This window comes from Bufo gargarizans, chromosome 6 (genome assembly GCF_014858855.1).
Source record: "Bufo gargarizans isolate SCDJY-AF-19 chromosome 6, ASM1485885v1, whole genome shotgun sequence".
NCBI classification, from domain to species: Eukaryota; Metazoa; Chordata; class Amphibia; order Anura; family Bufonidae; genus Bufo; species Bufo gargarizans.
In genome coordinates this window covers 49,786,232-49,811,304 of record NC_058085.1, presented here as the reverse complement: position 1 = coordinate 49,811,304, position 25,073 = coordinate 49,786,232, and the positions used below count along the sequence as shown (strand labels likewise).

The window sequence follows — 25,073 nt, the reverse complement described above, 5'->3', positions numbered from 1 at the left end:
TTGAAGGATGGAAAGGAGCATGTGTGACCACCGCAGTGAGGTTGACAAAGAAATAAGGAAAAGAACAAACAGTAAATGGTTTTATACAAATACATTTTATTAAATAAAATTATTGCAAACGTATTCAGATCCAGGGACTGGTTTGAAAAATGTAAAATATTTTTTGTGGGACAACCCCTTTAAGCATTACATTAGGTTGGTAGGCTGTTTAGATTTTGCATGAATGTGAGATAGAAACTCTTTGTAGTCACAGTGCTGGACCACTGGTCAAAATTGGGTTTCATAAACCAAATAAATCCTTTGAATATTTATATTTAGATGAGGTTACAGTGGTTCCTAGAGCAAAAGGAACCATACACTGGAACATTTGGTTAGTCCAGGAGTCACCATTGTTTGTGGTGGACATGATGGGCCAATACATATAGTCATCTCAGGATCCTCCTCCATATGATTTTTTTTCTCTCACAGGTGTCCCATGGTCCATCCTATTTGCTAACTTGGATCCTGACTACACCTCCCTCGTTGTGAGGAACCTCATCCCAGCTCGCTTCTACCAATTCCGTCTTTGTGCGGTGAATGACGTTGGCAAAGGGCAATTTAGCAAAGAGACACAACGGTAAGAAGACTAATGGTAAACGCTGAGAAGTATCCGTGCCCAAACTTTAGCTCCTGTCCCTTAGAAGTAAATGCCTAATGACTACCCAGAAGGCTCAGCCCTCTGAAGGAGAAACATAATTTGGTTCCTCTATTGTTTCACCGGTGAGGTAAACTAAGGTCTGCATTTCTTCTCTTATTTTCATGTGTGTCGAGGGAGCCCATTACACGGGGAGAAACAGTGTTAGACATAATCAGTTTCTGCAGATACAAATGTTAAACAGAATTTGTGAAAGATCTCGTTGTTCTGATGAGTGTCGGGCCCTTTGAAGTTGGGGTTCCTCCCTAGCAGTGAGGTGCTTGTTTTATTTTCCTTCTTTTATGATAAGTAAAAAAAAAAAGACAATAATTGTGAAGCTCTCTCTCTCAGCGGATTATCTAGATATTTTTTTGCAGCTGCACTGAATTCCTGAGATTGTGATTGATGGAGTCAAGAGATGCACATATTACACCTCCAAACCTCATGAGTCTCTGTAGGTTCTGCAAACCTTTAACCCTTCACCTGGCCACAGGCTGTGCTGAGCAATGCCATCATATCATGATTTCACCTATCTCATATCTATCTATCTACTGTATCTATCTATCTATCTATCTCATATCTATCAATTGATCTATTTTTCTTGTGCTGTGACATCACTATGTTATTTCCGTGACATCATATGTGCATCATACTCGCTTGTGACATCACCGTTTGTATAATTCCAGTGTTGCAACCTCACTGAGTAGATTATTCCTGTGCTGTGACATCGCTGTGTGTACTATGCCGATATTTTGACATCAGTGTGTGTACAATCCCTAAACTTAGACCTCACTGTCCACATGATTCCACTATAATTACATCATTGTGTACATTATCCCTGTACTAAGACATCACTATGTCCTTAATCCTGAACTAGGACATCACCATGTGCATTATCCCTATACTATGGCATCAATGTATGCCTTAGCCTTGAGGTTTTTCTGAACATGCTGTTGAAAATGGTCATGGTGGAATGGGGCTTTAGGACCAATATAAGCAACTGGTCTGATCCACGTTTTTCAAAATGAAAGCTCTGAGATGAGGGTCTGCTAAGTGCCATAAACTTTAGATGTCAGTTGGGAGTGAAAGCAGAATTGATGAATGTCTAGTTGATGGGTAAAAAATATGTACCTAGATCACTGACAGAAGTTGGTTAAGCTTTCTTGGCACCGAAGGCAGGGGTTACAGAATACTATCACTACAACCCTCGGTATGGTAGCACCACCCATCTCTAGTCTAGTATTTTTTTTTATATAAATATAAATTGTGCCCCCTTCCTGTAACGCCCTAGGTGGTGGCCTGCTCCATCTACTCCTAATTGCGCCCTGATATCTAAAGTTGTCTCTCCTTGTTGAGATGAGTCATTGTAACTCCAAAACACTTGAAATGTATAGAAACCATCTACAGGACTGCGAACAGGAGCTTACTCGGTGAACACAACTCAGAGTGATTGTTTTTTAATATGTATATGAGTTGTTTGTTTTATCCCTTTTGTATTTAATTGCACTTAGCCTGTTTAAGTGTATCTTATTCCCGGATCTCAGAATTCATGGTAAGGATGATGTTACATACAGGAGGTATCAACATATTAATACTGCAGATGGCTGGTAAAAAAAAGAAAACAGTTTTTCAGGCTTTGCCAGTCTATTAGAAAGAGTAAAACTGCTAAATAATATGAATAATCTGTTTTCTCAGTCAGTGGCTCTTAGTACTTCCTCTAGCGGCGGGAAGAAACAGCTCTTATCTCAGAGGAGCATCCCTGTCGGGACGAGCTGAGCTTTTTGTGGTTGGTGTAGCTCAGCCAAGTTTGATAAATGTCCCTGGTAAACTTTTCATTACCATAATGTAGAGTTTTGCTTTATACTTTGTTCTATGTCAAAGTATCAACCAGATAAGTTTCATTGAGCTGGTGTACAACGCTCGGTGGCCGGTATCACTGTACTCATGTCAGTGTAATAATACTGCTTCTGTGTAGTCTGAACCTGAGCAGCCTGGTCTTTTCTCCACAGCGTGACACTTCCTGAAGAGCCTCCCAGTGCACCTCCTCAGCATGTCCTAGCTACTGGGCGCACCAACCAGTCCATCTTGATCCAGTGGCAGTCACCTCCAGAGAATCACCAAAATGGTGTCTTAAAGGGCTATGTTATCAGGTGGGTGAACGGACAATAAAAGGGGAAAGTCTGAAACATCTTCTCAAAATGATTAGTCCAGAATTAGGAAATATAAAAAAAATGCTTTTCTTCTACAAACCTCACCATTCTTACCCATGGGTTGTGCAGGGTATTGCAACCAAGCCCTGTGTTAATAGGGATGAAGTGCAATACCAGCCACAAAGCGTGGACAAGAGTAATGTTGTTTCTGGGGGAAATCTTTTATTTTTTTTCCCAAATCTTGGACAAACCTTGTAATCCAATGGAGTTTTTGGCAAAAGCCTTCCAGACCACCACTGACAAATGCAGGCCAGCAGTGAAAGGTTTCCCAGGTTCCTCCACTGGCAAAAATGGTCGGTTCTACAAAGTATGATTAGGCGATCTTCTTCGATGACCATAAGAGGCATATTGGGAGGGGAGCCAGACTCACTTTTTCAGTAGCTCAGACCCTGGTTGAAATGTATTTGGCCAGGTAAGGCTGGGCGATTAATCTAATTAATTCAATTTTATCAAATGTCAAACTTTTTCTTCTGGACCACTGTATCAGCACAGGGCTGTGTAGTCTCTTCAGTTCCTGCTGCCCCAGCCATTAATTCTAGCAGGGGCTGAAGAGACCCCACACAGGCAGCGCTGGAGGCTGGTGTTCGGGTGACACGCCGAACGCTATACTGCAGGGCTGCACGTCACACACTCTGCATCATCACGGCCGTCACCGCCTGCAATGTCTTACTACCCCTGAGAGATTGCACTGTGCCTGTGCGCCAAAATATTGCTGCACCTGCAGATAGCACCTCCAAGAGGTGAGGGAGGAATACAGTGTGTCCCCTCTATATACAGGATATCCTCTCTATATAGTGCACCTCTCTATATACAAGATACCCCCTTTATAAAGTGGACCACCATATACAGGATACCCCTATATACAGGAAACCCCTCTATATACAGTGCACCACTCTATATACAAGATACCCCTATATACAGGATACCCCCTCTATTCTGTGCACCCCCTATATACAGGATACCCCTTCTTTACAGTGCACCACCTATATACAGGATACCCCCTCTATTCTGTGCACCCCCTATATACAGAATACCCCTTCTATACAGTGCACCACCTATATACAGGATACCCCCTCTATTCTGTGTCCTCCTATATACAGGATACCCCCTCTATACAGTGCACTCTCAATATACAGGATACCCCCTCTATACAGTGCACCCCTCTATATACAGGATACCCCTTCTATACAGTGCACCCCCTATATACAAGATACCCCCTCTATAAATTGCACCCCCTATATACAGGATACCCCCTCTATACTGTGCACCTCCTATATATAGGATACCCCTTCTATACAGTTCACCCCTCTATATACAGGATACCCCTTATATACAGGAAACCCCCTCTATATACAGTGCGCTCCCTCTATATACAGGATATCCCCTCTATACAGTGCACATCTCTATATACAAGATACCACCTCTATACAGTGGACCCCTATATACAAGATACCCTCTATATACAGAAACCCCCCCTATATACAGTGCACCCCCTATATACAGAAAACCCCCTGTATATACAGTGCACCCCTCTATATACAAGATACCCCCTCTATACAGTGCACCCCTCTATATACAGGATACCCACTCTATACAGTGCACCCCTATATACAGGATACCCCCTCTATACAGTGCACCCCCTATATACAAGATACCCTCTATATACAGGAAACCCCCTCTATATACAGTGCACCCCTATATACAGGATACCCCCTCTATACAGTGCATCCCCTATTTACATGATACCACTCTACAGTATACCTCCTATATACAGGATACCCCTCTATACAGTGCATCCCCTATATACAGGATATCCAATCTATACAGTGCACCCCCTATATACAGGATACCCCCTCTATACAGTGCACTCCTTATATACAGGATATGATTTTGGGTCTGGCTTGACGTGACCTCCTTACAGATTATGCACGGATATTGATCAGGCGGAAGTACAATATTAACTGCTCTCCCGATCTGCAGTCCTCAAATAAATTCACATTAAATCCCGACTCTAATCCCTCGCTGATTAACAGCGCATTGTCACAGGTCCTGATTAATATGTATAATGTCACACTTGCAGGTCAGACGTTTTTTTCTCGCCTCGACGTTGAGCTGAGTGAAAAAATAGGGATTAGAAGGCAGCACGAAGGCAGGTTTAGTGCAGAAGGAATCTGTAAGGCAGGAACAATAGCAAGAGCAATTTAATTGCTGACCTGTAGAGAGTGGGGGGGAATCATGGGGGGAAAGAAGGGGCCTTATGGGGCAGGTCAGTGACAGAGAGCGGGAAAGCGAGAGGCTAACGAGAGAAGAGAGGTGTGAAGATTATTAGGAGGCACGCAGCGAGTGATGAGCGTCGGAGAGGATTATCGTGAAACACAGGAGGAATTAATTAGATGTGCACACAACACAAGACTGGTAAAACAAGACGCCAGACTGAGAAATGTCTTCTAGAAGGCGCCTCTGAGCTACAGAGACATGTCCTTCCCAAAAGAGAGGGGCTGTCCGGATGTTTCATACTGTATGTGATCGGTGGGGGTCCGACTCCCAGCACCCCCACTGATCCGTTGTCTGAAGAGACCGGGAGAGCTTTCTAGTCCTCATCCGTCTCGTGGCCTTCAAGGGGATGGGCCTGAGTACCAAGCATGGCCACTATTCAATGGACAACACTGTGCTTCGTAAACTGCGAGGCGGTCGTGGGCTTACCAGAGCGCCGCAGTCTCTTCAGACAACTGATTGGTGTCGGACCCCCATAGATCAGATATTGGTGACCTATACCGACCTAACCCTTGTAGATTGTAAGCTCTTTCCACATGTTCCAGATCAGCCATGTCCCTCCTCCTCCTCCTCACTGTCATATGTCTGGCTGTATGACAGCTGGTTGCAGCAGGAGCCTCCTCCCTGTTTGCAGCAGAAGCAACGGTCATTTAGGCCTTACCAATTTCCTAAATCACACCCCTTCAGCCAAGATTCCAGAGAAAATACAACAGATGGGCAGGAGAGTAACCACTGGGTTCTCTGGGGGGTTTCTACAAGACCTGCAGAATATTATTTGCAGATTATTTTCAGGATTTATTTTGTTTAGTGTTCCTTTAAGGCCACGTTCACAGTAGCGTTATAAAAGCCGGCAGGCAGAGAACAGCCTGCTGGAGTTCACCGTATCCGGCATTTCATGGACACAGCGGGGCTCCGCCGGATATCCATTCACTATAATGGGATCTGACGTTGACCGGGCTGGCTTCCAGCATAAATGCTGGCTTTCAGTCGGACAAATACCGATGCGGGATAGGCATAACTTTAATGTGAACCTAGCCTTAAAAGTAATGTTTGCTTTACACAACCCCCCAAAATGCCATGTTAAAGGGTTGTGCAATGATGGAAGGGTTTAGCAACCCCCCCATTCTACCATACAACTGCAAAGGACAGATGACTTACCTGTTCCCAGTGCCAGCTCCCCACTCCTTCTCCTGCAGGCCTGCAATTCTCCACTAGGTTCCATAGTTGTCAACATCTGGTTTGACATCGCCACAGCCCATCACTGGTCACTGTGTTGTCCGGATCCCCTTGCGTCATGACAAATGGTCACAAATGGATCTGGACACCACCTCGGCTACACAAACATGGGGAGAGCATACAAACTCCATGCAGATGTTGTCCTTGGTCAGATTCGAACCTAGGACCCCAGCGCTGCAAAGCACCAGTACTAATTTCAGAGCCACCAAAATCAATGGGCTGACCATTTAGTGTGGGTACATGGTGGGTTATGCTGATATCATAGACATGAAGGGAAGCTTATGTCCAAGTCAATGCGGCCAGCCATAGACATGACAGCAATCGGGAGAGATAGCTCATAGATACGTCCAACTTAAAGAGAATTTAGTAAAAAGGGCCTGCCTCTGTTATTCTACAGAAACCACTCTGCTCTTGTCCTGGTACAGCATTCCCTTGAGTGCGGCTACTGTTTTTTAGGGGGAGAAAGGTGTTTTTTGCTTTTTTGGAGAAGTTCAGACAACTTCTGTAAATGCCTCTTGCTTCTGTGGGAAGATGAGCCTCATTTATCTTAAGCTCATCTATTTTCTCAATCTCCGTTGAGAACCTGCACAGGTTTCCACTGGGCACCATAGCATCAGCACATGAGGGACGCTGGGGGCGCTTATCCCAAAGAAGGTCCCGACTAATAAATATGGCATTGTCCTAAGAACTGCTCATCTCTGTCCATGATGAGTGTTTTCCATTAATAAGATAATGCTCCCTGTGGTTCCTTTCTCATGGATATCTCCCCTGGGTTTCCTCCATACTTTGCCTGCGGCATTGCCCTCTGTGGTCTATCTGCCTTGTCTTATCAGCAGTGTCTTATGGAGTGTCGTTACATGCAAGACCCATTTTTCCAGAACATCTTCCATGCAAATGATAGCCTGAAGGAGATGAGTGGACCTTAGCAAGACAAAGCAGGATTACTAAGATTAGTGAGAATCTAATATATGTTCCCTGATTGACTGCGGGGAGGGAGAAAATGATCATGGAAAAGTATTTTCCACATAACCGTTGTGTATTCTAACGGCCGTGATTATCTCTCCCTGCAGATACTGTCTCTCCGGCTTGCCTGTAGACTACCAGTATAGAAACCTCTCCAACCCAGACACCATCAGCTTGCTCCTGGAGGACCTCATTATCTGGACCAATTATGAGATTGAGGTTGCTGCATTCAATAGCGCTGGACTGGGAGTGTTCAGTCCTAAAGTGACCGAGTGGACTCTGCAGGGAGGTGAGATGACCTGGACTAGAGCACAACCATTGCAATCCTGTAATATAGGATATTATGCGTCTGCAGGATCGGGATTATAGGCCCTCAGACCTGAATATTTGTGTTTGCATTATCCATGGATATAGGATTGTAATGAATTTTCTACTTCGTACTGAGTAGATGTAAGATTTGCACTGGGGCTCATGCACACGAATGTTTATATTTTTTGTGGACCATATGCAGAACCATTCATTTCAATGGGTCTGCAAAAAAATATAAAAAAACGGAAGTTACGTGTGCATTCTGTTTTCGTATGTCCATTCAGCAAAAAAATAGAACATTATTGTCCGCATTACTGACAAGGATAGGACTGTTCTATTAGGGGCCAACTGTTGAGTTCCGCAAAATACAGAATGCGCACGGACCACATCCGTATTTTTTGCGTATCCGTGTAAGGTCGTGTGCATGAGCCCTTAACCATTGGTGGTCCCCCTTACAAGGCTTGGCTACACCTCTAAACATTTTAATACAAATGACTAAACATTTATGTAGTGATAACGTGTATAAATATTTTTTTAGTACCAACTGTGGCCCCAGGAAACGTAAAGGCAGAAGCTGTTAATTCCACCGCAATCCGCTTTACCTGGAGCCCACCAAGTCCGCAGTTTGTCAATGGGATCAACCAGGGGTACAAGGTACAGTGTTTTACCGCAAAATATCTTTATTTAATTGTATTAATTTATAGGTTTGTGCACATTTAAAGGCCATGGACACTTTTTTTAATGATTGCATTTTTACTAATTTTGGGCTGAAAATCATTTTTCAATTAGTCTTTATTAAAAATTTTCAGCAGTTTTTGTGATACATGGGGTTAAAAATGTGTCTTTTTGCAGAGTTTCCCTCCTAAGTTCTGACAGTTGATATAAAGCCTTGTCGCTGATCTCCTGACCTCATAAACAGTAATATAATCCACATTCTTACCAGTTTAATTAGCCATGATGAGTGTTTGTTAGGTCAAGAGATCAGAAATAAGGCATCACATGAGCCGTCAGCTGAGGGAGCTCAGAAAGGACAGTCTGCAAATAAACAGATTTTTTTACCTCACGTATCAGAAAAACTGCTGAAAAGTTTTAATGAAAACCAATTTAAAAAAATGATTTTAGACTAAAATGATTAAAATGCAATGATAAAAAAATCCATAGCCTGTTAGGACATAAATGCCAACTGATGGTTTGGGGACCTTATATGAGAATACCCTAAATTTGCTAAAGGGTTTATCCCGTGATTGGGATGTAGAAAATGAAAGTTAGACAACATCTAGTACATGACAATCTCTTTCTAACAAAGATGGAACCAGCCCTGTACCTCACATGGATCCAGAGATCTCCCCATTCATTGCTGTAATTGCTCTGTTACATTTATTTCAAGCTGGCAGCTCAGGGGGCGTGTCCTTTCTCATGGTCCATTGTCTTGTTTGCTGCAGCTAGTAGCACTTACATAGTTAATACAGTTGAAAAAAAGACTGAAGTCCATCAAGTTCCACCAATGAGGTGGACAGAGACATTTAAAAAAAAGCAAACAGCAGGTGGCGCTATACAGATAGATTTTATTGAATAACTCCGTGGCTATGCGAGATTTTTAATTAGATGCAATTACAAAAGTATTTAGACTCAGGTGCTGGTTTGAAAACTAGAATTTTTTTTTAACAACCCTTTTAAGTGCTGCAACCATTGATGCTGCAGAGATAGCAGGCATGAATTTTGTAACTCAGAGGTCATTATGGGATGAACATTATGGGCTTATGCAAAAATGGACAACTTCTTACAGAGACAACCTTGGTTTTTATAGGGGACACGTGTTTTTATAGCAATTCACTAGTCTTTTTCTGAGCAGGACAGCAGCAACGAAATTCCCTGCAGCCTGTCAGAAGGCACAGGCGGTCATAAATATGGACTTCCTCTGTTATCTGTTTGCTTCTCCTCATATAGGGGGTGATTCAGATAGTAGAAGTATATTAAAGGGGTTCTGCAGTTTGTTTAAACTGATCAGCATCTGATCGGCTTGGGGGCCGACACCCGGGACCCCCGCCGATCAGCTGTTTGAGAAGGCAGCGGCGCTGGCAGTAGCACCGCAGCCTTCTCACTGTTTACCGCAGGCCCAGTGACGTCACGACTAGTATCAATGGCCTGGGTGGGGCTAAGCTCTGTTCACTTGAATGGTTGATCGGTGGGGGTCCTGGGTGTCGGACCCCCGCCGATCAGATGCTGATGATCTATCCAGAGGATAGATCATCAGTTTAAACGAATTGCAGAACCCGTTTAAAGAATTGTTATTTATGCAGTTTCATAATATATGAGTATGTTCTTCCAGTGTTCAGATTACACATATTAGTAAAAACCAAAATTGCCATCAACTTTTACTTATAAATATATAAATACAATAGGGTCTGTTCAATATCTAAATTTGGGCCCACAATGTCTGTTAGTAAAGCTTTGACTACTTGTAGCAGGAAGAGACAGAAGTGACATCTGCTCTGGTTGCCACCCAGTGGTGGAGATTGTGTTACTGTATGGTTTTGTTTTTTAAGTCTATGAACACCTTTAATGGCAATTTTTTTATTATTACACGGTACTCATTTTAAACAAAAAATATTGTTTTCAATTGGTCTTTATTAAAAATGTTGAGCACCTTGATTGACAGGCCAGCGTTCGTTTTCTGCCGGCCCTGCTGGTTAAACGGCACTGCGCAGGCGCGAGACTTACCCAGCACACAGGGCCGGCAGGAGAAGACGAACGCTGGCCTGTTAATCAAGGACGGTAGGGCGTGGAATGAGGTGAGAACGGAGCCTTTAAGAGGGTCAATTCTGGTGACAGAAACCCTTTAACCCTTTATGACAAAGCTGCTGAATATATATTTTTTTTTTATAAAGAGCAATACATAAAATTATATATTATATATATTATGTAACGTGTGCATAGTTTGGTCATATCAATGACTTCTCTAATTGTGTACGTGGCCACCTACACATTGTACAATTCTCCCACATTGTACAATTCCCAGTTCATGTCCAATCTGCTTTCATACAGCGCACTGACAGTTTTCTTTCACATTATACACAGCGAACGCATCGCACATAAATTGTACAACATGCTGTACAGTAATAGATTTGTGCATCTTGTCAATACAAATGGGATAATGCTGCGCGCCCTCCTATCAGCCGCTCCTTATTAGACTATTTCTCAATATGTATTCCAAACAGCGGTATTATTGAGCTTGTCACCCTGCGATGGCTGCGCTGCGCCAGACTCTGACCCTGCTGGGTATTTATATATATAGTGTAGTTAATACACTATGTTGCACCTACCCATGTGTCTGTCCATCCATGACATACGTCATATTTGTGGTGGGCTGTCTCCAAACTGGTTTTGAATGCTTCTGGTAGAGAGGTAAATTTGGACCATGCAAAACACTTAAATCAGTTATGCCATGATGATGTAAAAAATGAAGAGGATCCTGAGATCTCCACATTCATTGCTCCAATTGTTCTGCTAGATTTATTTCAAGCTGGCAGCTCAGGGGCGTGTCCTTCCTCAGGGGTGTGTTCTTCCTCGGCGGCGTGTCCTTCCTCGCGGTGTGTCCTTCCTCAATAGACATGTTCTTTCTGTAATTGCCCTGTAAGTGCCACATCTTCTAACAGAAGATATGGCTGGGGTCAGATGAAGATTTAGGCCTCATGTGCACACCCCTGCATGTAACAATTAGGGGGGCTCATGTGCACACCCCTGCATGTAACAATTATGGGGGCTCATGCGCACACCCCTGCATGTAACAATTATGGGGGCTCGTGTGCACACCCCTGCATGTAACAATTATGGGGGCTCTTGTGCACAACCCTGTATGTAACAGTTATGGGGGCTCTTGTGCACAACCCTGTATGTAACAGTTATGGGGGCTCTTGCGCACACCCCTGCATGTAACAGTTATGGGGTCTCTTGTGCACACCCCTGCATGTAACAGTTATGGGGGCTCTTGTGCACACCTCTGTATGTAACAGTTATGGGGGCTCTTGTGCACACCTCTGCATGTAACAGTTATGGGGGCTCTTGCGCACACCCCTGCATGTAACAGTAAAGGGGGCTGTTGTGCACACCCCTGCATGTAACAGTTATGGGGGCTCTTGTGCACACCCCTGCATGTAACAGTTATGGGGGCTCTTGTGCATACCCCTGCATGTAACAGTTATGGGGGCTCTTGTGTACACCCCTGCATGTAACAGTTATGGGGGCTCTTGTGTACACCCCTGCATGTAACAGTTATGGGGGCTCTTGTGCATACCCCTGCATGTAACAGTTATGGGGGCCCTTTAGCACACCCCTGCATGTAACAGTTATGGGGGCTCTTGTGCACACCCCTGCATGTAACAGTTATGGGGGCTCTTGTGCACACCCCTGCATGTAACAGTTATGGGGGCTCTTGTGCACACCCCTGCATGTAACAGTTATGGGGGCTCTTGTGCATACCCCTGCATGTAACAGTTATGGGGGCCCTTTAGCACACCCCTGCATGTAACAGTTATGGGGGCTCTTGTGCACACTCCTGCATGTAACAGTTATGGGGGCTCTTGTGCACACCCCTGCATGTAACAGTTATGGGGGCTCTTGTGCACACCCCTGCATGTAACAGTTATCGGGGCTCTTGTGCACACCCCTGCATGTAACAGTTATGGGGGCTCATGCGCACACCCCTGCATGTAGCAGTTATGGGGGCTCATGCGCACACCCCTGCATGTAACAGTTATGGGGGCTCTTGTGCACACCCCTGCATGTAGCAGTTATGGGGTCTCTTGTGCACACCCCTGCATGTAACAGTTATGGGGGCTGTTGTGCACACCCCTGCATGTAACAGTTATGGGGGCTGTTGTGCACACCCCTGCATGTAACAGTTATGGGGGCTGTTGTGCACACCCCTGCATGTAACAATTATGGGGGCTCGTGTGCACACCCCTGCATGTAACAGTTATGGGGGCTCTTGTGCACACCCCTGCATGTAACAGTTATGGGGGCTCTTGTGCATACCCCTGCATGTAACAGTTATGGGGGCTCTTGTGCATACCCCTGCATGTAGCAGTTATGGGGGCTCTTGTGCACACCCCTGCATGTAACAATTATGGGGGCTCTTGTGCACACCTCTGTATGTAACAGTTATGGGGGCTCTTGTGCACAACCCTGTATGTAACAGTTATGGGGGCTCTTGTGCACACCCCTGCATGTAACAGTTATGGGGGCTCTTGCGCACACCCCTGCATGTAACAGTAAAGGGGGCTGTTGTGCACACCCCTGCATGTAACAGTTATGGGGGCTCTTGTGTACCCCCCTGCATGTAACAGTTATGGGGGCTCTTGTGTACACCCCTGCATGTAACAGTTATGGGGTCTCTTGTGCACACCCCTGCATGTAACAGTTATGGGGTCTCTTGTGCACACCCCTGCATGTAACAGTTATGGGGGCTGTTGTGCACACCCCTGCATGTAACAGTTATGGGGGCTGTTGTGCACACCCCTGCATGTAACAGTTATGGGGGCTCTTGTGCATACCCCTGCATGTAACAGTTATGGGGGCTCTTGTGCACACCCCTGCATGTAACAGTTATGGGGGCTCTTGTGCACACCCCTGCATGTAACAGTTATGGGGGCTCTTGTGCACACCCCTGCATGTAGCAGTTATGGGGGCTCTTGTGCACACCCCTGCATGTAGCAGTTATGGGGGCTCTTGTGCACACCCCTGCATGTAACAGTTATGGGGTCTCTTGTGCACACCCCTGCATTGCCGGATCCATGCATACATCATCAGGCCGGCTCCTTTCCTACACAGTGCTGTGCTTCCCCAAACTCCACTTACTTTTTGATGCCAATTAATTTCTATATTCGTTTAGGCAAAGAATTATTGTTATTCAATACGGGGAGGGACGGGACGGCCTAATGGCCCCTAGATTACTTCCCATTGCAATTAATTGGCATTTACATTCATTAAACTCATTTACATCAATCCTGTACAATGCAGACTCTGCATGTAATTGGCCGAGAATTCGATGGCGATGAAGATATTTAACATCCATATTAAATTGTAATTAGTATTTCTGATTAGGAAATTCCATTCTAAAATCGGCGTCTAATTAGCCGCTCCTGGCCTGTTCCAGTCCTGGCAGTTCCATGGCTTTATGTGTCTCGTAAATCAGGAGATAACAAGCAGAAAACTCTTGTGCTGTTTGTGTCCCATTAAGGGATCAGACGGGACGATCGGGGGATGGTACAGAGCCACTTACGTTAGATGATGGGTGGCGAACAATAACCGGTCCTACCCATAAATGGTATATTTAAATGCAACAGATTTGTTGCAAAAATGTACACGTCCGTCACACACAGATCTAATTAGGACTTGCAGAACTCCACGTGCCCCCCATTAACACCAGGTTCACATCACCGTATAGGTTTCCGCTTTTCTGCTCCGTCAGAAGAATAGAAAAGATATTAAAAAAAATGGATCCTTCAGGGCTCATGCACACGACCGTAGGCAAAACACGAATCCACAAAAAATCAGAGTGACGTCTGTGTAACATCCGCATAGCATCCTTTTTTGGGGGGAGATCCATTGTAACAGTGCCAATACTTGTCCGCAAACGGACATGTTCTATCTTTTTTGCGGGGCTATGGACACACGGATGCACATATCCTATCCGCAAAAACACGGAAACAAAACGTGTTCGTGTGCACAAACCTTTATTTTGAGGGTCTTTCGTGCTCATTTTGCACCCGTTTTTGTCACTTCCGTCAGAGATCCGTTATTTTTGCCAAGAGAAAAAATTTTCCCCGTGGGATTTCTCCTGCCGTCTAAAATAACGGATGCAAAATGTTCACAAGTTACGGATGCTCAAAAATAAAGAGGCAAATTTTGCACCTGTTTTTGGTCTAAAAAATGCTTATTTTTTGGTCTCATTTACTACTAAAATTGCACCTGTTTTGGAGGCTTTTGCGCCTCGTTCACTTATTTGGATTTTTTAGACTAATTCAGAGGTTTTCCAACTTTTGCGACTTTTTTCTGACCTATTTATGTAGGTGCGCCTTTTTTGCACCTGAATTTGTCGCAAAAACAAATTTTTACTCCACTCCAGGGCTGACGTACTTTTCTTCATCTGTTTCCAGTGATGAAGTGCAACTTTTTTTGCATTAAAAATTCACACTCTCCGGAAGACATGCGGCTTTTCTCCGCACAGATGCAACTTTTTTCAGTCTACGTGAATATTAACCTGTCATACTGAAAAACAACCACCAGAGGTCAGACTAATAACAATACGCCTCGTCTAATTCATCAACGGCTGTGCGACTTTTCATAAATACTCAGCAAAAGAAAGACAGCCAAATTAAATACGTCAGTCTCGAGCTTGATAAATGTGTCCAAAAGGGTCAATTTTTTTATAATTTATTTGGGCAGAGCTGGACAGTTCAGGGGCGGCTATAGCCAGCTAAGGGCTCGTTAACACAAACGTGTGCTGCCTGTTGCCGTATTGTGGACTGCATTTGCAGATCCGCAATACACGGATGCGGACCCATTAACTTCAATGGGTCTGCAAATCCGGAGATGCGGATCGGAAGCACGGAATGGAACACTACGGAAGCATCTGGGGTTCCGTTCCGTGCCTCCACACCGCAAAATGATAGAACATGCCCTATCTTTTTGCCGAACGAAGGGGTCACGTACCCATTCAAGTGAATGGGTCCACGAGTTCCATGCGGTAAGTTCACACAGGTCAGATATGCTGTGGATTTTTCTCTGTGGAATTGTGGGTGGAAAATCCACCGTTTATTATATGTTATCCACACGCTGCAGTGCAAATTGACCTGCGGCGCGGATTTTTTATCAGCAGTATATCTGCAACAACTCCTCCTTGTAGATATGCTGCGGTCTGTTGTGGAATTTGCTGTGGTCGGAGTTAATTTTTTTCTTTTCAGTTTGATGCAAATGATGCCTAATAATTGTATAACAAAAAGTCCTGCACTTTTTAAATATGCTTTACATATCAATTCCTTGCCATTTTCAAGATTTCTGCTTGCTGTAACTGAATGGTGGGGGGGGGGGCCTTCTGTTTTACATCCAGAGGCTCTAGAATTAGGATTAGAATCTGGACTGATACATTGTAACAAACTACCTGGACAAAGGAGAGATTTGTGTTGCCGATGTATTTAGCTCACAGAGGACTGGCTACCATTGTAGCAAAATCTCAGCTGTGAGACGTATAGGCCCCTTTCACACGGACGAGATTTCCATGCGGGTGCAATGCGTGAAGTGAACGCATTGCACCCGCACTGAATCCCATTCATTTCTATGGGGCTGTTCACATGAGCGGTGATTTTCACGCATCACTTGTGTGTTGCGTGAAAATCGCAGCATGCTCTATATTGTGCGTTTTTCACGCAACGCAGGCCCCATAGAAGTGAATGGGGCTGATTGAAAATCGCGAGCATCCGCAAGCAAGTGCGGATGCGGTGCGATTTTCACGCATGGTTGCTAGGAGACAATAGGGATGGGGACCCGATCATTATTATTTTCCCTTATAACATGGTTATAAGGGAAAATAATAGCATTCTGAATACAGAATGCATAGTACAATAGCGCTGGAGGGGTTAAAAATTAATAAAAATAATTGAACTCGCCTTAATCCACTTGTTCGCGCAGCCGGCATCTCTTCTGTCTTCATCTTTGCTGTGCACAGGAAAAGGACCTGTGGTGACATCACTGCACTCATCACATGGTCCGTCACATGATCCATCGCCATGGTAAAAGATCATGTGATGGACCATGTGATGAGCGCAGTGACGTCATCAAAGGTCCTATTCCTCAAGAAGCCGACTGCGGGAACAAGTGGATTAAGGTGAGTTAAATAATTTTAATTATTTTTTTAACCCCTCCAGCCCTATTGTACTATGCGTTCTGTATTAAGAATGCTAATTTTTTCACTTATAACCATGTTATAAGGGGAAATAATACAATCTACAGAACCCCGATCCCAAGCCTGAACTTCTGTGAAGAAGTTTGGGTCTGGGTACCACATTCAGTTTTTTATCACGCGCGTGCAAAACACATTGCACCCACGCGATAAAAACTGAACAACGGAACACAATCGCAGTCAAAACTGACTGCAATTGGGTATCTACATCCGGACACGCTCATGTGAAAGAGGCCTTAGGTCTGTATGGGTTTTCAGCCTCTGGATATAAACATTCCATTTACTGACAGCAAGCAGAGATACAAAAAACTGTGATTGCACGCAGTATAGGAGAAAGTTGCAGAACTTTTCGCCCCCTCCTTGCACCAATGGACAAGACTAAGGCCTCTTTCACACAGGCGTCGCGTGTGAGGGCCGGATAGGATGCAGGTGTGTTGCGTGAAAAACGCACAATATAGAGCTTACTGCTATTTTAACGCAACGCACAAGTGACGCGTGAAAATCACCGCTCATGTGCACAGCCCCATAGAAATGAATGGGTCCAGATTCAGTGCGGGTGCAATGCGTGCCCGGGTGAAAGAGGCCTAAATCTCCGTTTTTTTAAAACAGTCAGCGGACAGACTCCTATGTCTGTCGCAGGCATGTGGCAGTGGTATGTGCACCGCACAGCCTCAGATTCATGTTATATCCGTTATTATCCCCCATTTCCTTGGGAAATTTCCCAAGCGCAGCTTAAACGGCAAAGAAACGATATAAAGCAGACGCGGCGCTACTCCAGAGCTTTATATATAATGCAGATGCGAAGTGCACTTGCTGCAATAAACTCTGCATTGTATACAGGACCCAGGAGTAAATCCGTAATTGTACAATTTATGTAGTGCAAGTCCATTTCATTACCCTGCTGCCGGGGTGGCCATTCCTCATGGCAGCGCTGACATCTAGTGGTCATCGGCGGAAGTGTGGGCCCCCTGCCAAACTTACTCAGCTGTCCTTGTAATGTAATAATAAGATTCAACAATCCGCCTAATGCAGCTAATCTGTTACTGTGAGTCAGGGAGAGCAGCCGAGCTTGCAGAACACACATCCCTGATAAACCTCCTAGAAGAGGAACATTTAACCCATTTTGTTTATACAGTCTAAAAAACACTGCATTATGCGGCGGTCATATGAGGATAGCGCGGAGGAGAAATGCAAAATCACGGCAGTAAAACAGTAGAATGTATAAAGGCGACAAATATCCGGGCAGAAAATGTGGATCTATCACTTACGGTATTAGTTGGCTTCTGTTGCACCAAAATTTGGCGTGCAGTGTTGCATTTTTAAAGGGGTTCTCCGAGAATAAGGGCATTTTAGAAATTGACCTAAGCGTGCCCCACGTACTCCCCCTCCTCCCATGTGTCCATGTTCTGGTCCCTGCACTGTTTCAGGCTTAGCATGACCATGGTCGCCTTCTCCGCTGCAGCCACTGACTGGCTTCAGTGGTGATGTGCTGCTTGTGGCCATGTCACTGCTGAAACCAGTCATTGACTGCAGCAGAGCATGTGACCATGCACCGCCGAATGGCAACACCGCCGGCGGTTCACGGTGATGTGACCATGCCCATGCGCCACCGATTGTCATGCTGTATCCATATTTCAGGACTGGAACATGCGGATGCGGACCAAAACCATGGTCATGTGCATAAGCCCTAAGGGTGCATTCGCACATCCGTCTGTATTTTACGGTCCTCGAAACGCGAATGTACAAAAACTACAAATGATATACGTGTGGCATCCATTGTTTTTTGCAGACTTATCGTAACAATGCCTATTATTGTGCAGAAAACTGACAAAAATAGGACATGTTCTATATTTTTATATTTTTTGAGGCCCCATTGAAATGAATAGGTCCACATCCAATCCGCAAAAAATGTAGATTGGATGCAGACTAAAAATACGGATGAGTGAATGTGGCCTAAAACGCATTTTAACCCTTTTTTGCAGTATACCACGTAGTAGTGGGGCACTGCAATTACCCAGTGGCTTACGGACAGGAAACATCCATTGTTCTCTGTAGCCTTTCTTTAGAGTGGTCTATACAGGAAGAATCTCCGGCACTTTTTAATTTATTTTGTACGTCCATTTTGGTGGCTTTTGTCGATGAGTAAGCGGCATGGGTATATGTGGTATGTTATAGGGGGATCATTCACACAACTGCATGGACACAAATCCATATGATGCAGTCAGAAGTATCTCCCCAAAAGTTTTTTTAGCAAAACTCTTGAAGCGTTACGCTGTTCAGTTGCGAATCCATAAAACTAGCTTCCTGACGGCTCAACTCCTGTCCCTCTCTCTCCTCTCCTGAGCGACCATCTAGCTGAAATCTAACCAAATCAAGCAGAAAATAAAAGAGGGGCTGACGGATTTGGGCCACACTGCAGCTAGCAAAAATTTTTATGAAAACCAATTGGAAAAAAAAATTGCTTTTTGTGATGTAATTGATGCAGTGCAATAAAATAATTGTAATAAAAGGCGTTCAAATCAGATTGAGGGAGACCTCCGATGCACTGCCCTAAATTGCCCTATGTACTACTGGATAGAATGAAGGAGCGGCAGCAGCTGGAGAGGAGAGGACACAGTATTGTGCTCTTAAGTGGCCAGCAAAGGCTTTTCAGTAAAGTAAGATGTTCTGTGCACAATGCCGGAGACGACAAAGTATAAGACGCCTGCAAAGAGCTGTTTATTGAGTCATTATGAAGTGCCTTAGTGCGGCCAAAGAAGAAAGAGAAGAGCCCTGCCCCAATCCGTCTACATAGCACTCATCTGCCCGAAATCTGCGGCTGGAGAATGAACCTGTGAGACCCAGCTTTACTAAGGAGTGGTGTGCCCCAGATTTATTAAATTTCGCACATAAGTTTGGAACTGTCTGGAAATAGACCCCACACCACAATTTGCACCACTTTAAGGCTTTCTTAAAGGGGTTGTCCCATGAAAAATATTCTACAGTTTTTAATCCCGCGCTTGGATCTGAATACTTTTGTAATTGCATGTCATTAAAAATTTAGCATAGCCACTGATCTATTCAATAAAATGTATCTGTATAGCGCCACCTGCTTTGTGCTCTGTCCTGCTCACTGAGAAGGTCGCACATGCTCAGTTTCTTCCTCTTACTGCCTCCTGAGCTGTGATAGGGAGAACTGAGACACGCCTCCTGAGCTGTGATAGGGAGAGCTGAGACACGCCCCCTGAGCTGTGATAGGGAGAGCTGAGACACGCCTCCTGAGCTGTGATAGGGAGAGCTGAGACACGCCTCCTGAGCTGTGATAGGGAGCTGAGACACGCCTCCTGAGCTGTGATAGGGAGAGCTGGGACACGCCTCCTGAGCTGTGATAGGGAGAGCTGAGACACGCTTCCTGAGCTGTGATAGGGAGAGCTGAGACACGCCTCCTGAGCTGTGATAGGGAGAGATGAGACACGCCTCCTGAGCTGTGATAGGGAGCTGAGACACGCCTCCTGAGCTGTGATAGGAAGAGCTGAGACACGCCCCCTGAACTGTGATAGGGAGAGCTGAGACATGCCCCCTGAGCTGTGATAGGGAGAGCTGAGACACGCCTCCTGAGCTGTGATAGGGAGAGCTGAGACACGCCTCCTGAGCTGTGATAGGGAGAGCTGAGACACGCCTCCTGAGCTGTGATAGGGAGAGCTGAGAGACGCCCCCTGAGCTGCAGCATAAAGGACACACCCCTGAGCTATCGGCTTGATATAAATCTAGCAAAGCAATGAATGGGGAGATCTCTGGACCCATGTGAGGTACAGGGCTGGTTATAGCTTGGTTAAGGCTCATGCACACGAACGTTCCCGTTCCGTTTTTTGTTTTTGTTTTTGCGGCCCTGTTATGGAACCATTTACTTCAATGGGTCTGCAAGTGGTACCTTGGAGCCGAACCCGAGTTTGGAAAAAAGGTTTTGTACAGTAGAAATTATTTTTTTAAGTTATTACCCGAAGTCTTGCAAGACTTCACAAAGTAATAACTTCGGCTCATCTGAGCCAATACATTCTAATAATGTACGGTATTCAAATAAAGTTTTATGTGAATCGACTTCAGATGTTTCATCCGAAGTCGATTCGCTCATCCCTATATGTTACAATGGATCCGCAAAAAAAAAAACGGATGCAATACAGACTTCATTAATATTTTTTGCGGATCCGTGTTTTGGGGACTGCAAAATACATATGGTGATGTGCATGAGTCCTTAGAAAGAGGCTGTCATGTCCTATATGATGTCTGATTTTTATTTTTTTTACATTAATCATGGGAGAACCCCTTTAAGAAATGTTACTAGAGCTGTGTCCCCTCAGAGACTATTGTGACTATTAGCGCATTTTGTCGCCAATTTGGTGAGTGATGGATTTTTGTGAAGATTGGTCACACATGGTTTCTAACGCTTTTTTGTTTGCCACAGGTTATCCCAAAAACTGCTTAGGCCGCATTCACAACATCTGCGGTAAACGTATCCGGAAGCCGAAACCCAGAGCTCATGCTGGAAATCAGTTGGATCTCCACTGGATCCCATTAAAGTCTGTGGGGTCCGGCGGTGAACGGCAGAGTCCGGCAATGCCAAGTCCACTGAACTCCTGCAGACTGGTGTCTGTTCTGTGAAACATTCAGCACAGATGTGAACATAGCCTTAGTAAATGTGGGGAAAACGAGTATAATCAGGGAAGGAGAGGAAAAGGAGAGAATGTTGCTGTTGCAGTGCACGGCAACGGCAAGGGGTCCTTGTTAAAGAAACATGTTTGTCGTGATGCCAGTTGCAATGAAGCAACAAGGGCACAGGGCCCCTTTTAGTGTTATGGTGGTACCCAGGGGTAGGAATTCCAAAGTGGTGTAGGATGGCCTAAAAGGTCCCTTAAGGTGTTGTGCATGTGTCACAGTGCTCCTACCTGGATACGCTGGAACCCCAGGCATTGTCACCGAAGCAGAGCAAATAGGGGGAATAGTTGAGGGATTTAAAGAAATTATTGAGTCCAGACCTTGGATATAGCTGAACAGAAACTTTACTTTTCCTCAAACAGTTTGTAGGCTTTGTCTTGGTTTCCAGCAGGCTTTGGCATTGAAATTGGCAGTCAAACACACTCAGCTCTGCTGCATCTGTTGTTCTCTGGATCTGCTGTGCTAACAGGATTAAATAGGAAGCTTTTCCTCTCCTTTCTGCTGTACTTAACTTTCTGTAGTCTGGTTCGTAGCTTTGCCTTTATCCAGGGAACTTTCCTCTGGCTTTTGAGGCTCCAAGCTTTGGCCTTCCTGTCCAGCAGAGCTTAGGGAGCTTTGGCTGGTTTGGACACAGCCTTCCCCTAGCAGGGGGTAAACTCAACCTCTCCCCTAGAAGGGGTATGCTAGACTGACCCTAACTAGCTAAACTCCTCCCTCTCTTAGAGAGAGCTAGAATGGAAAGAAGGGTTCCATTATAGCCCTTCCATGTATGCCGCCATCTGCTGGTGAACCAGGCACATTACACTTAAACATAATTTACATGGAAATGGGAATACACATTTTGCAGGCCCTAGAAATTAATACATGGGATGACATTAGGTTAACCATGGGAGATAGTAGTGAGGCGCAAAGGTGGTAATGCCCCTCTGGGGCGTTACACTGTCATGGTCGCCAACGCCCTTTAAAAATTGAATGTACATTTCTAAAACATAAAGATCCAGCGCGGCAGCAAGCCTGCTTGCTGGTGGTTTCCAGCATGTTTTTTTTTTTTTTCCCATATAATACATAAAATAAAAACAAACTGAAAAAGTGATGAGGAATATAATATTTGACTTTTGCAGGGAATGTGTGACCGAATTTTTTTTTTTTCTAATCTATTTTTCTATTTTTATTTTATTTTTCTATTTGACTTCCTGAATATAATTATGAGGGCGGCCGTTTTGCCTGAGCTGTTCTTAACAGCATTTACAGATATGCTTTACGGCAGCCACCATGGGCTATAGACTCAGTGGTCTGGAGGGGACCTCATTGGCTTCTATGGGAGGGTTTTCTAGGCATACTTTGTGACCCGTGCAGATATCAGGAGGGAGTAGATAAGCTGTGATATCACCTATTGTGAATAGTGGATCTAGTGTTATCTATACATATAGGTGATATCTGACATTGTATGCCTGCCTGTGACGATAAGGAGATGATTGCAGTCAAGTGATCTGTACAGAACAAGTGGCGCTGATTATTAGGCTTAGGGCTTATGCACACAAACGTATTTTCTTTCCGTGTTTTTTTTGCGGACCATATGCGGAACCATTCATTTCAATGGGTCTGCAAAAAAAACTGAAGTTACTCCATGTGCATTCCGTTTCCATATGTCTGTATGTCTGTTCCGCAAAAAAATAGAACATGTCCTATTATTGTCCGCATAAAGGACAAGGATAGGACTGTGCTATTAAGGGCCAGCTGTTCCATTCTGCAAAATACGGAATGCACACGGACGCCATCCTTTTTTTGTGGGTCAGCCAGACACATACGGTCGTGTGCAGGAGCCCTAATTAGTGGCAGGATTCTAGTTTTTTTGTTTTGTTTTCTTTTTAATATAAACAGTGACATTGAAAATTAAAAAATAACATCCTCAAAAAAAATTAGATTTACAGGATTGGTAATGTAAAAATATAACTCCCATCAATCAATTACTGTATCATGTATATTGTGCTGTACACATCTGCTTTCTCTTCCACAGCTAATGTCCTGGGACCCAGCTAAGGAAGATGATATAACTGTGGTCACAGTCAGACCCAACTTCCAGGACAGCACTCACGTAGGCTTCATCACTGGTTTACAGAAGTATCACAGCTACGTGACTTCCATCCTATGCTTCACTACACCAGGAGATGGGCCCCGCAGCCCCCCACAGCTAGTCTGGACACAAGAGGATGGTATGGCAGTGATACGCTAACCTCCAATGTTCTATGCAGAAGCCGGGGAGATATCTACTTTCTAACCAGTTTATAATGAAACTATGAGGAAAGACATGTGAAGAGCAGCTTATCAGGTCACTGCTTTCACGTGCCACCACCGCTCAGGACGAAGGGTTGGCTTCATATGCATGGTCACCCTTAATTGTGAGCTTCAATGCAATGTGCAGCCAACTATCTCCTGGGATGGAGGTCTGGACATCTGTAGTCGGATCCCTATGTGTCTCCATGTATGGCTTGATGAATTGATATTCCATAAATGTTAATTGTGAGAAGAGACTTTTAAATTAGTTCTAGTTATTCTTGCTTCAGGGATGGAGAGCGGTGGACATATTGCCTATCTTAACATAGGTGACATAAAGAATCACAATAGGCAACCAAATTATTTGTGGAGATCATAGGTCGCATTATGATAATTTGGAGGGATCAGTCAGGTGGTGACATCATAAGCCCCCCTTCCTTCCAGAACTTTCTGTCATGCCAGTGCACAGAGCTGTTCTGTAGCCTAAGATGGAGAAATTAGGCGAATCTTTGATAGGAGATTTTTTTTTGTAGAATTAGAAAATGATCCCAAAACATCATGGTTGTTCGTGATCTGGTCTAACTTCACCCCCTGTCTAGGGATGAGCGAATCTCTGTTTTAGAAGTTGGCATTCGGGTTCTGGTTACCGCAAAATTGCGTTATGGATCCTGTGACCGCCGACCAGAAGTTCGCTTATCCCTACTCCTGCCTCTTCTATCTTTCCAGTACCTGGACCTGTGGGCAGTCTCAGCTTTGATGACATCCTGGATACATCCTTAAGAGTGACCTGGCAAGAGCCTTCAGAGAAGAATGGGATCCTCACTGGTAGGTTCTTAGCAGTCCAGAGAAAGGAGTATTTGGCGGTAGCTACATACAGGGGTGCACCTAGCCTTTCTGCTGCCTGAGGCGAAAACTGAAACGGCGTCCCCCTAACCCATTGCCCATGGCCTTTCTGGAGCCCCCCCTTGCACCTACCTAGTGCTGCCTGAGGCGATCGCCTCACCTGGCCTCATTGGTGGTGCAGCCCTGGTTACATAGGAGGCCTGCCTGTCTTATAATGGACTAGCCAGTGTCATATGGGGGAGATTTATTAAAACTGGTATAAAGGGAAAACGGGCCAATAGCAACCAATACGATTCCAACTTTCATTTTTCAAAGCTCCTTTTAACCTGAAAATTAATTTCCAGTAAAAACAAAACAAAAAACAGAACAAGCACGGATGCCATTCGTGTTGTGTCAGTGATTTTCATGGATCCATAGACTTCAATGGCCGTCTTTAGTCCACGTCATGGACCAAAGTAGGTCATGTCTCCTTGATTTTTTCACTGACCCACGGTCACAAAAAAACAAAAAACTGATGTGTGAACAAACGTATTAAAATCAATGAGTATGTGGAAAATACGGACAGCACATGTCAGTGAAAAAAAGAAAATGTGAACGAGGTCTAATTTTGCCTAACGTTCAGGTCAGAAACCTAAAGCTC

At 44.6% G+C, this 25,073-nt stretch overlaps 1 protein-coding gene across 2 annotated transcripts in view; it reads left to right on the top strand.

The window, feature by feature from the left end:
* The window catches only part of SDK2 (sidekick cell adhesion molecule 2), a 601,666-nt gene that overhangs the window by 518,844 nt on the left and 57,749 nt on the right, over nucleotides 1-25,073 (top strand). For both annotated transcript variants that reach the window (XM_044299247.1, XM_044299246.1), the window contains exons 15-20: nucleotides 469-616; nucleotides 2,683-2,823; nucleotides 7,464-7,645; nucleotides 8,204-8,319; nucleotides 23,334-23,529; nucleotides 24,317-24,415. In XM_044299247.1, the coding sequence (XP_044155182.1) occupies nucleotides 469-616; nucleotides 2,683-2,823; nucleotides 7,464-7,645; nucleotides 8,204-8,319; nucleotides 23,334-23,529; nucleotides 24,317-24,415 (882 nt within the window). The remainder of the gene's footprint in view (nucleotides 1-468; nucleotides 617-2,682; nucleotides 2,824-7,463; nucleotides 7,646-8,203; nucleotides 8,320-23,333; nucleotides 23,530-24,316; nucleotides 24,416-25,073) is intronic.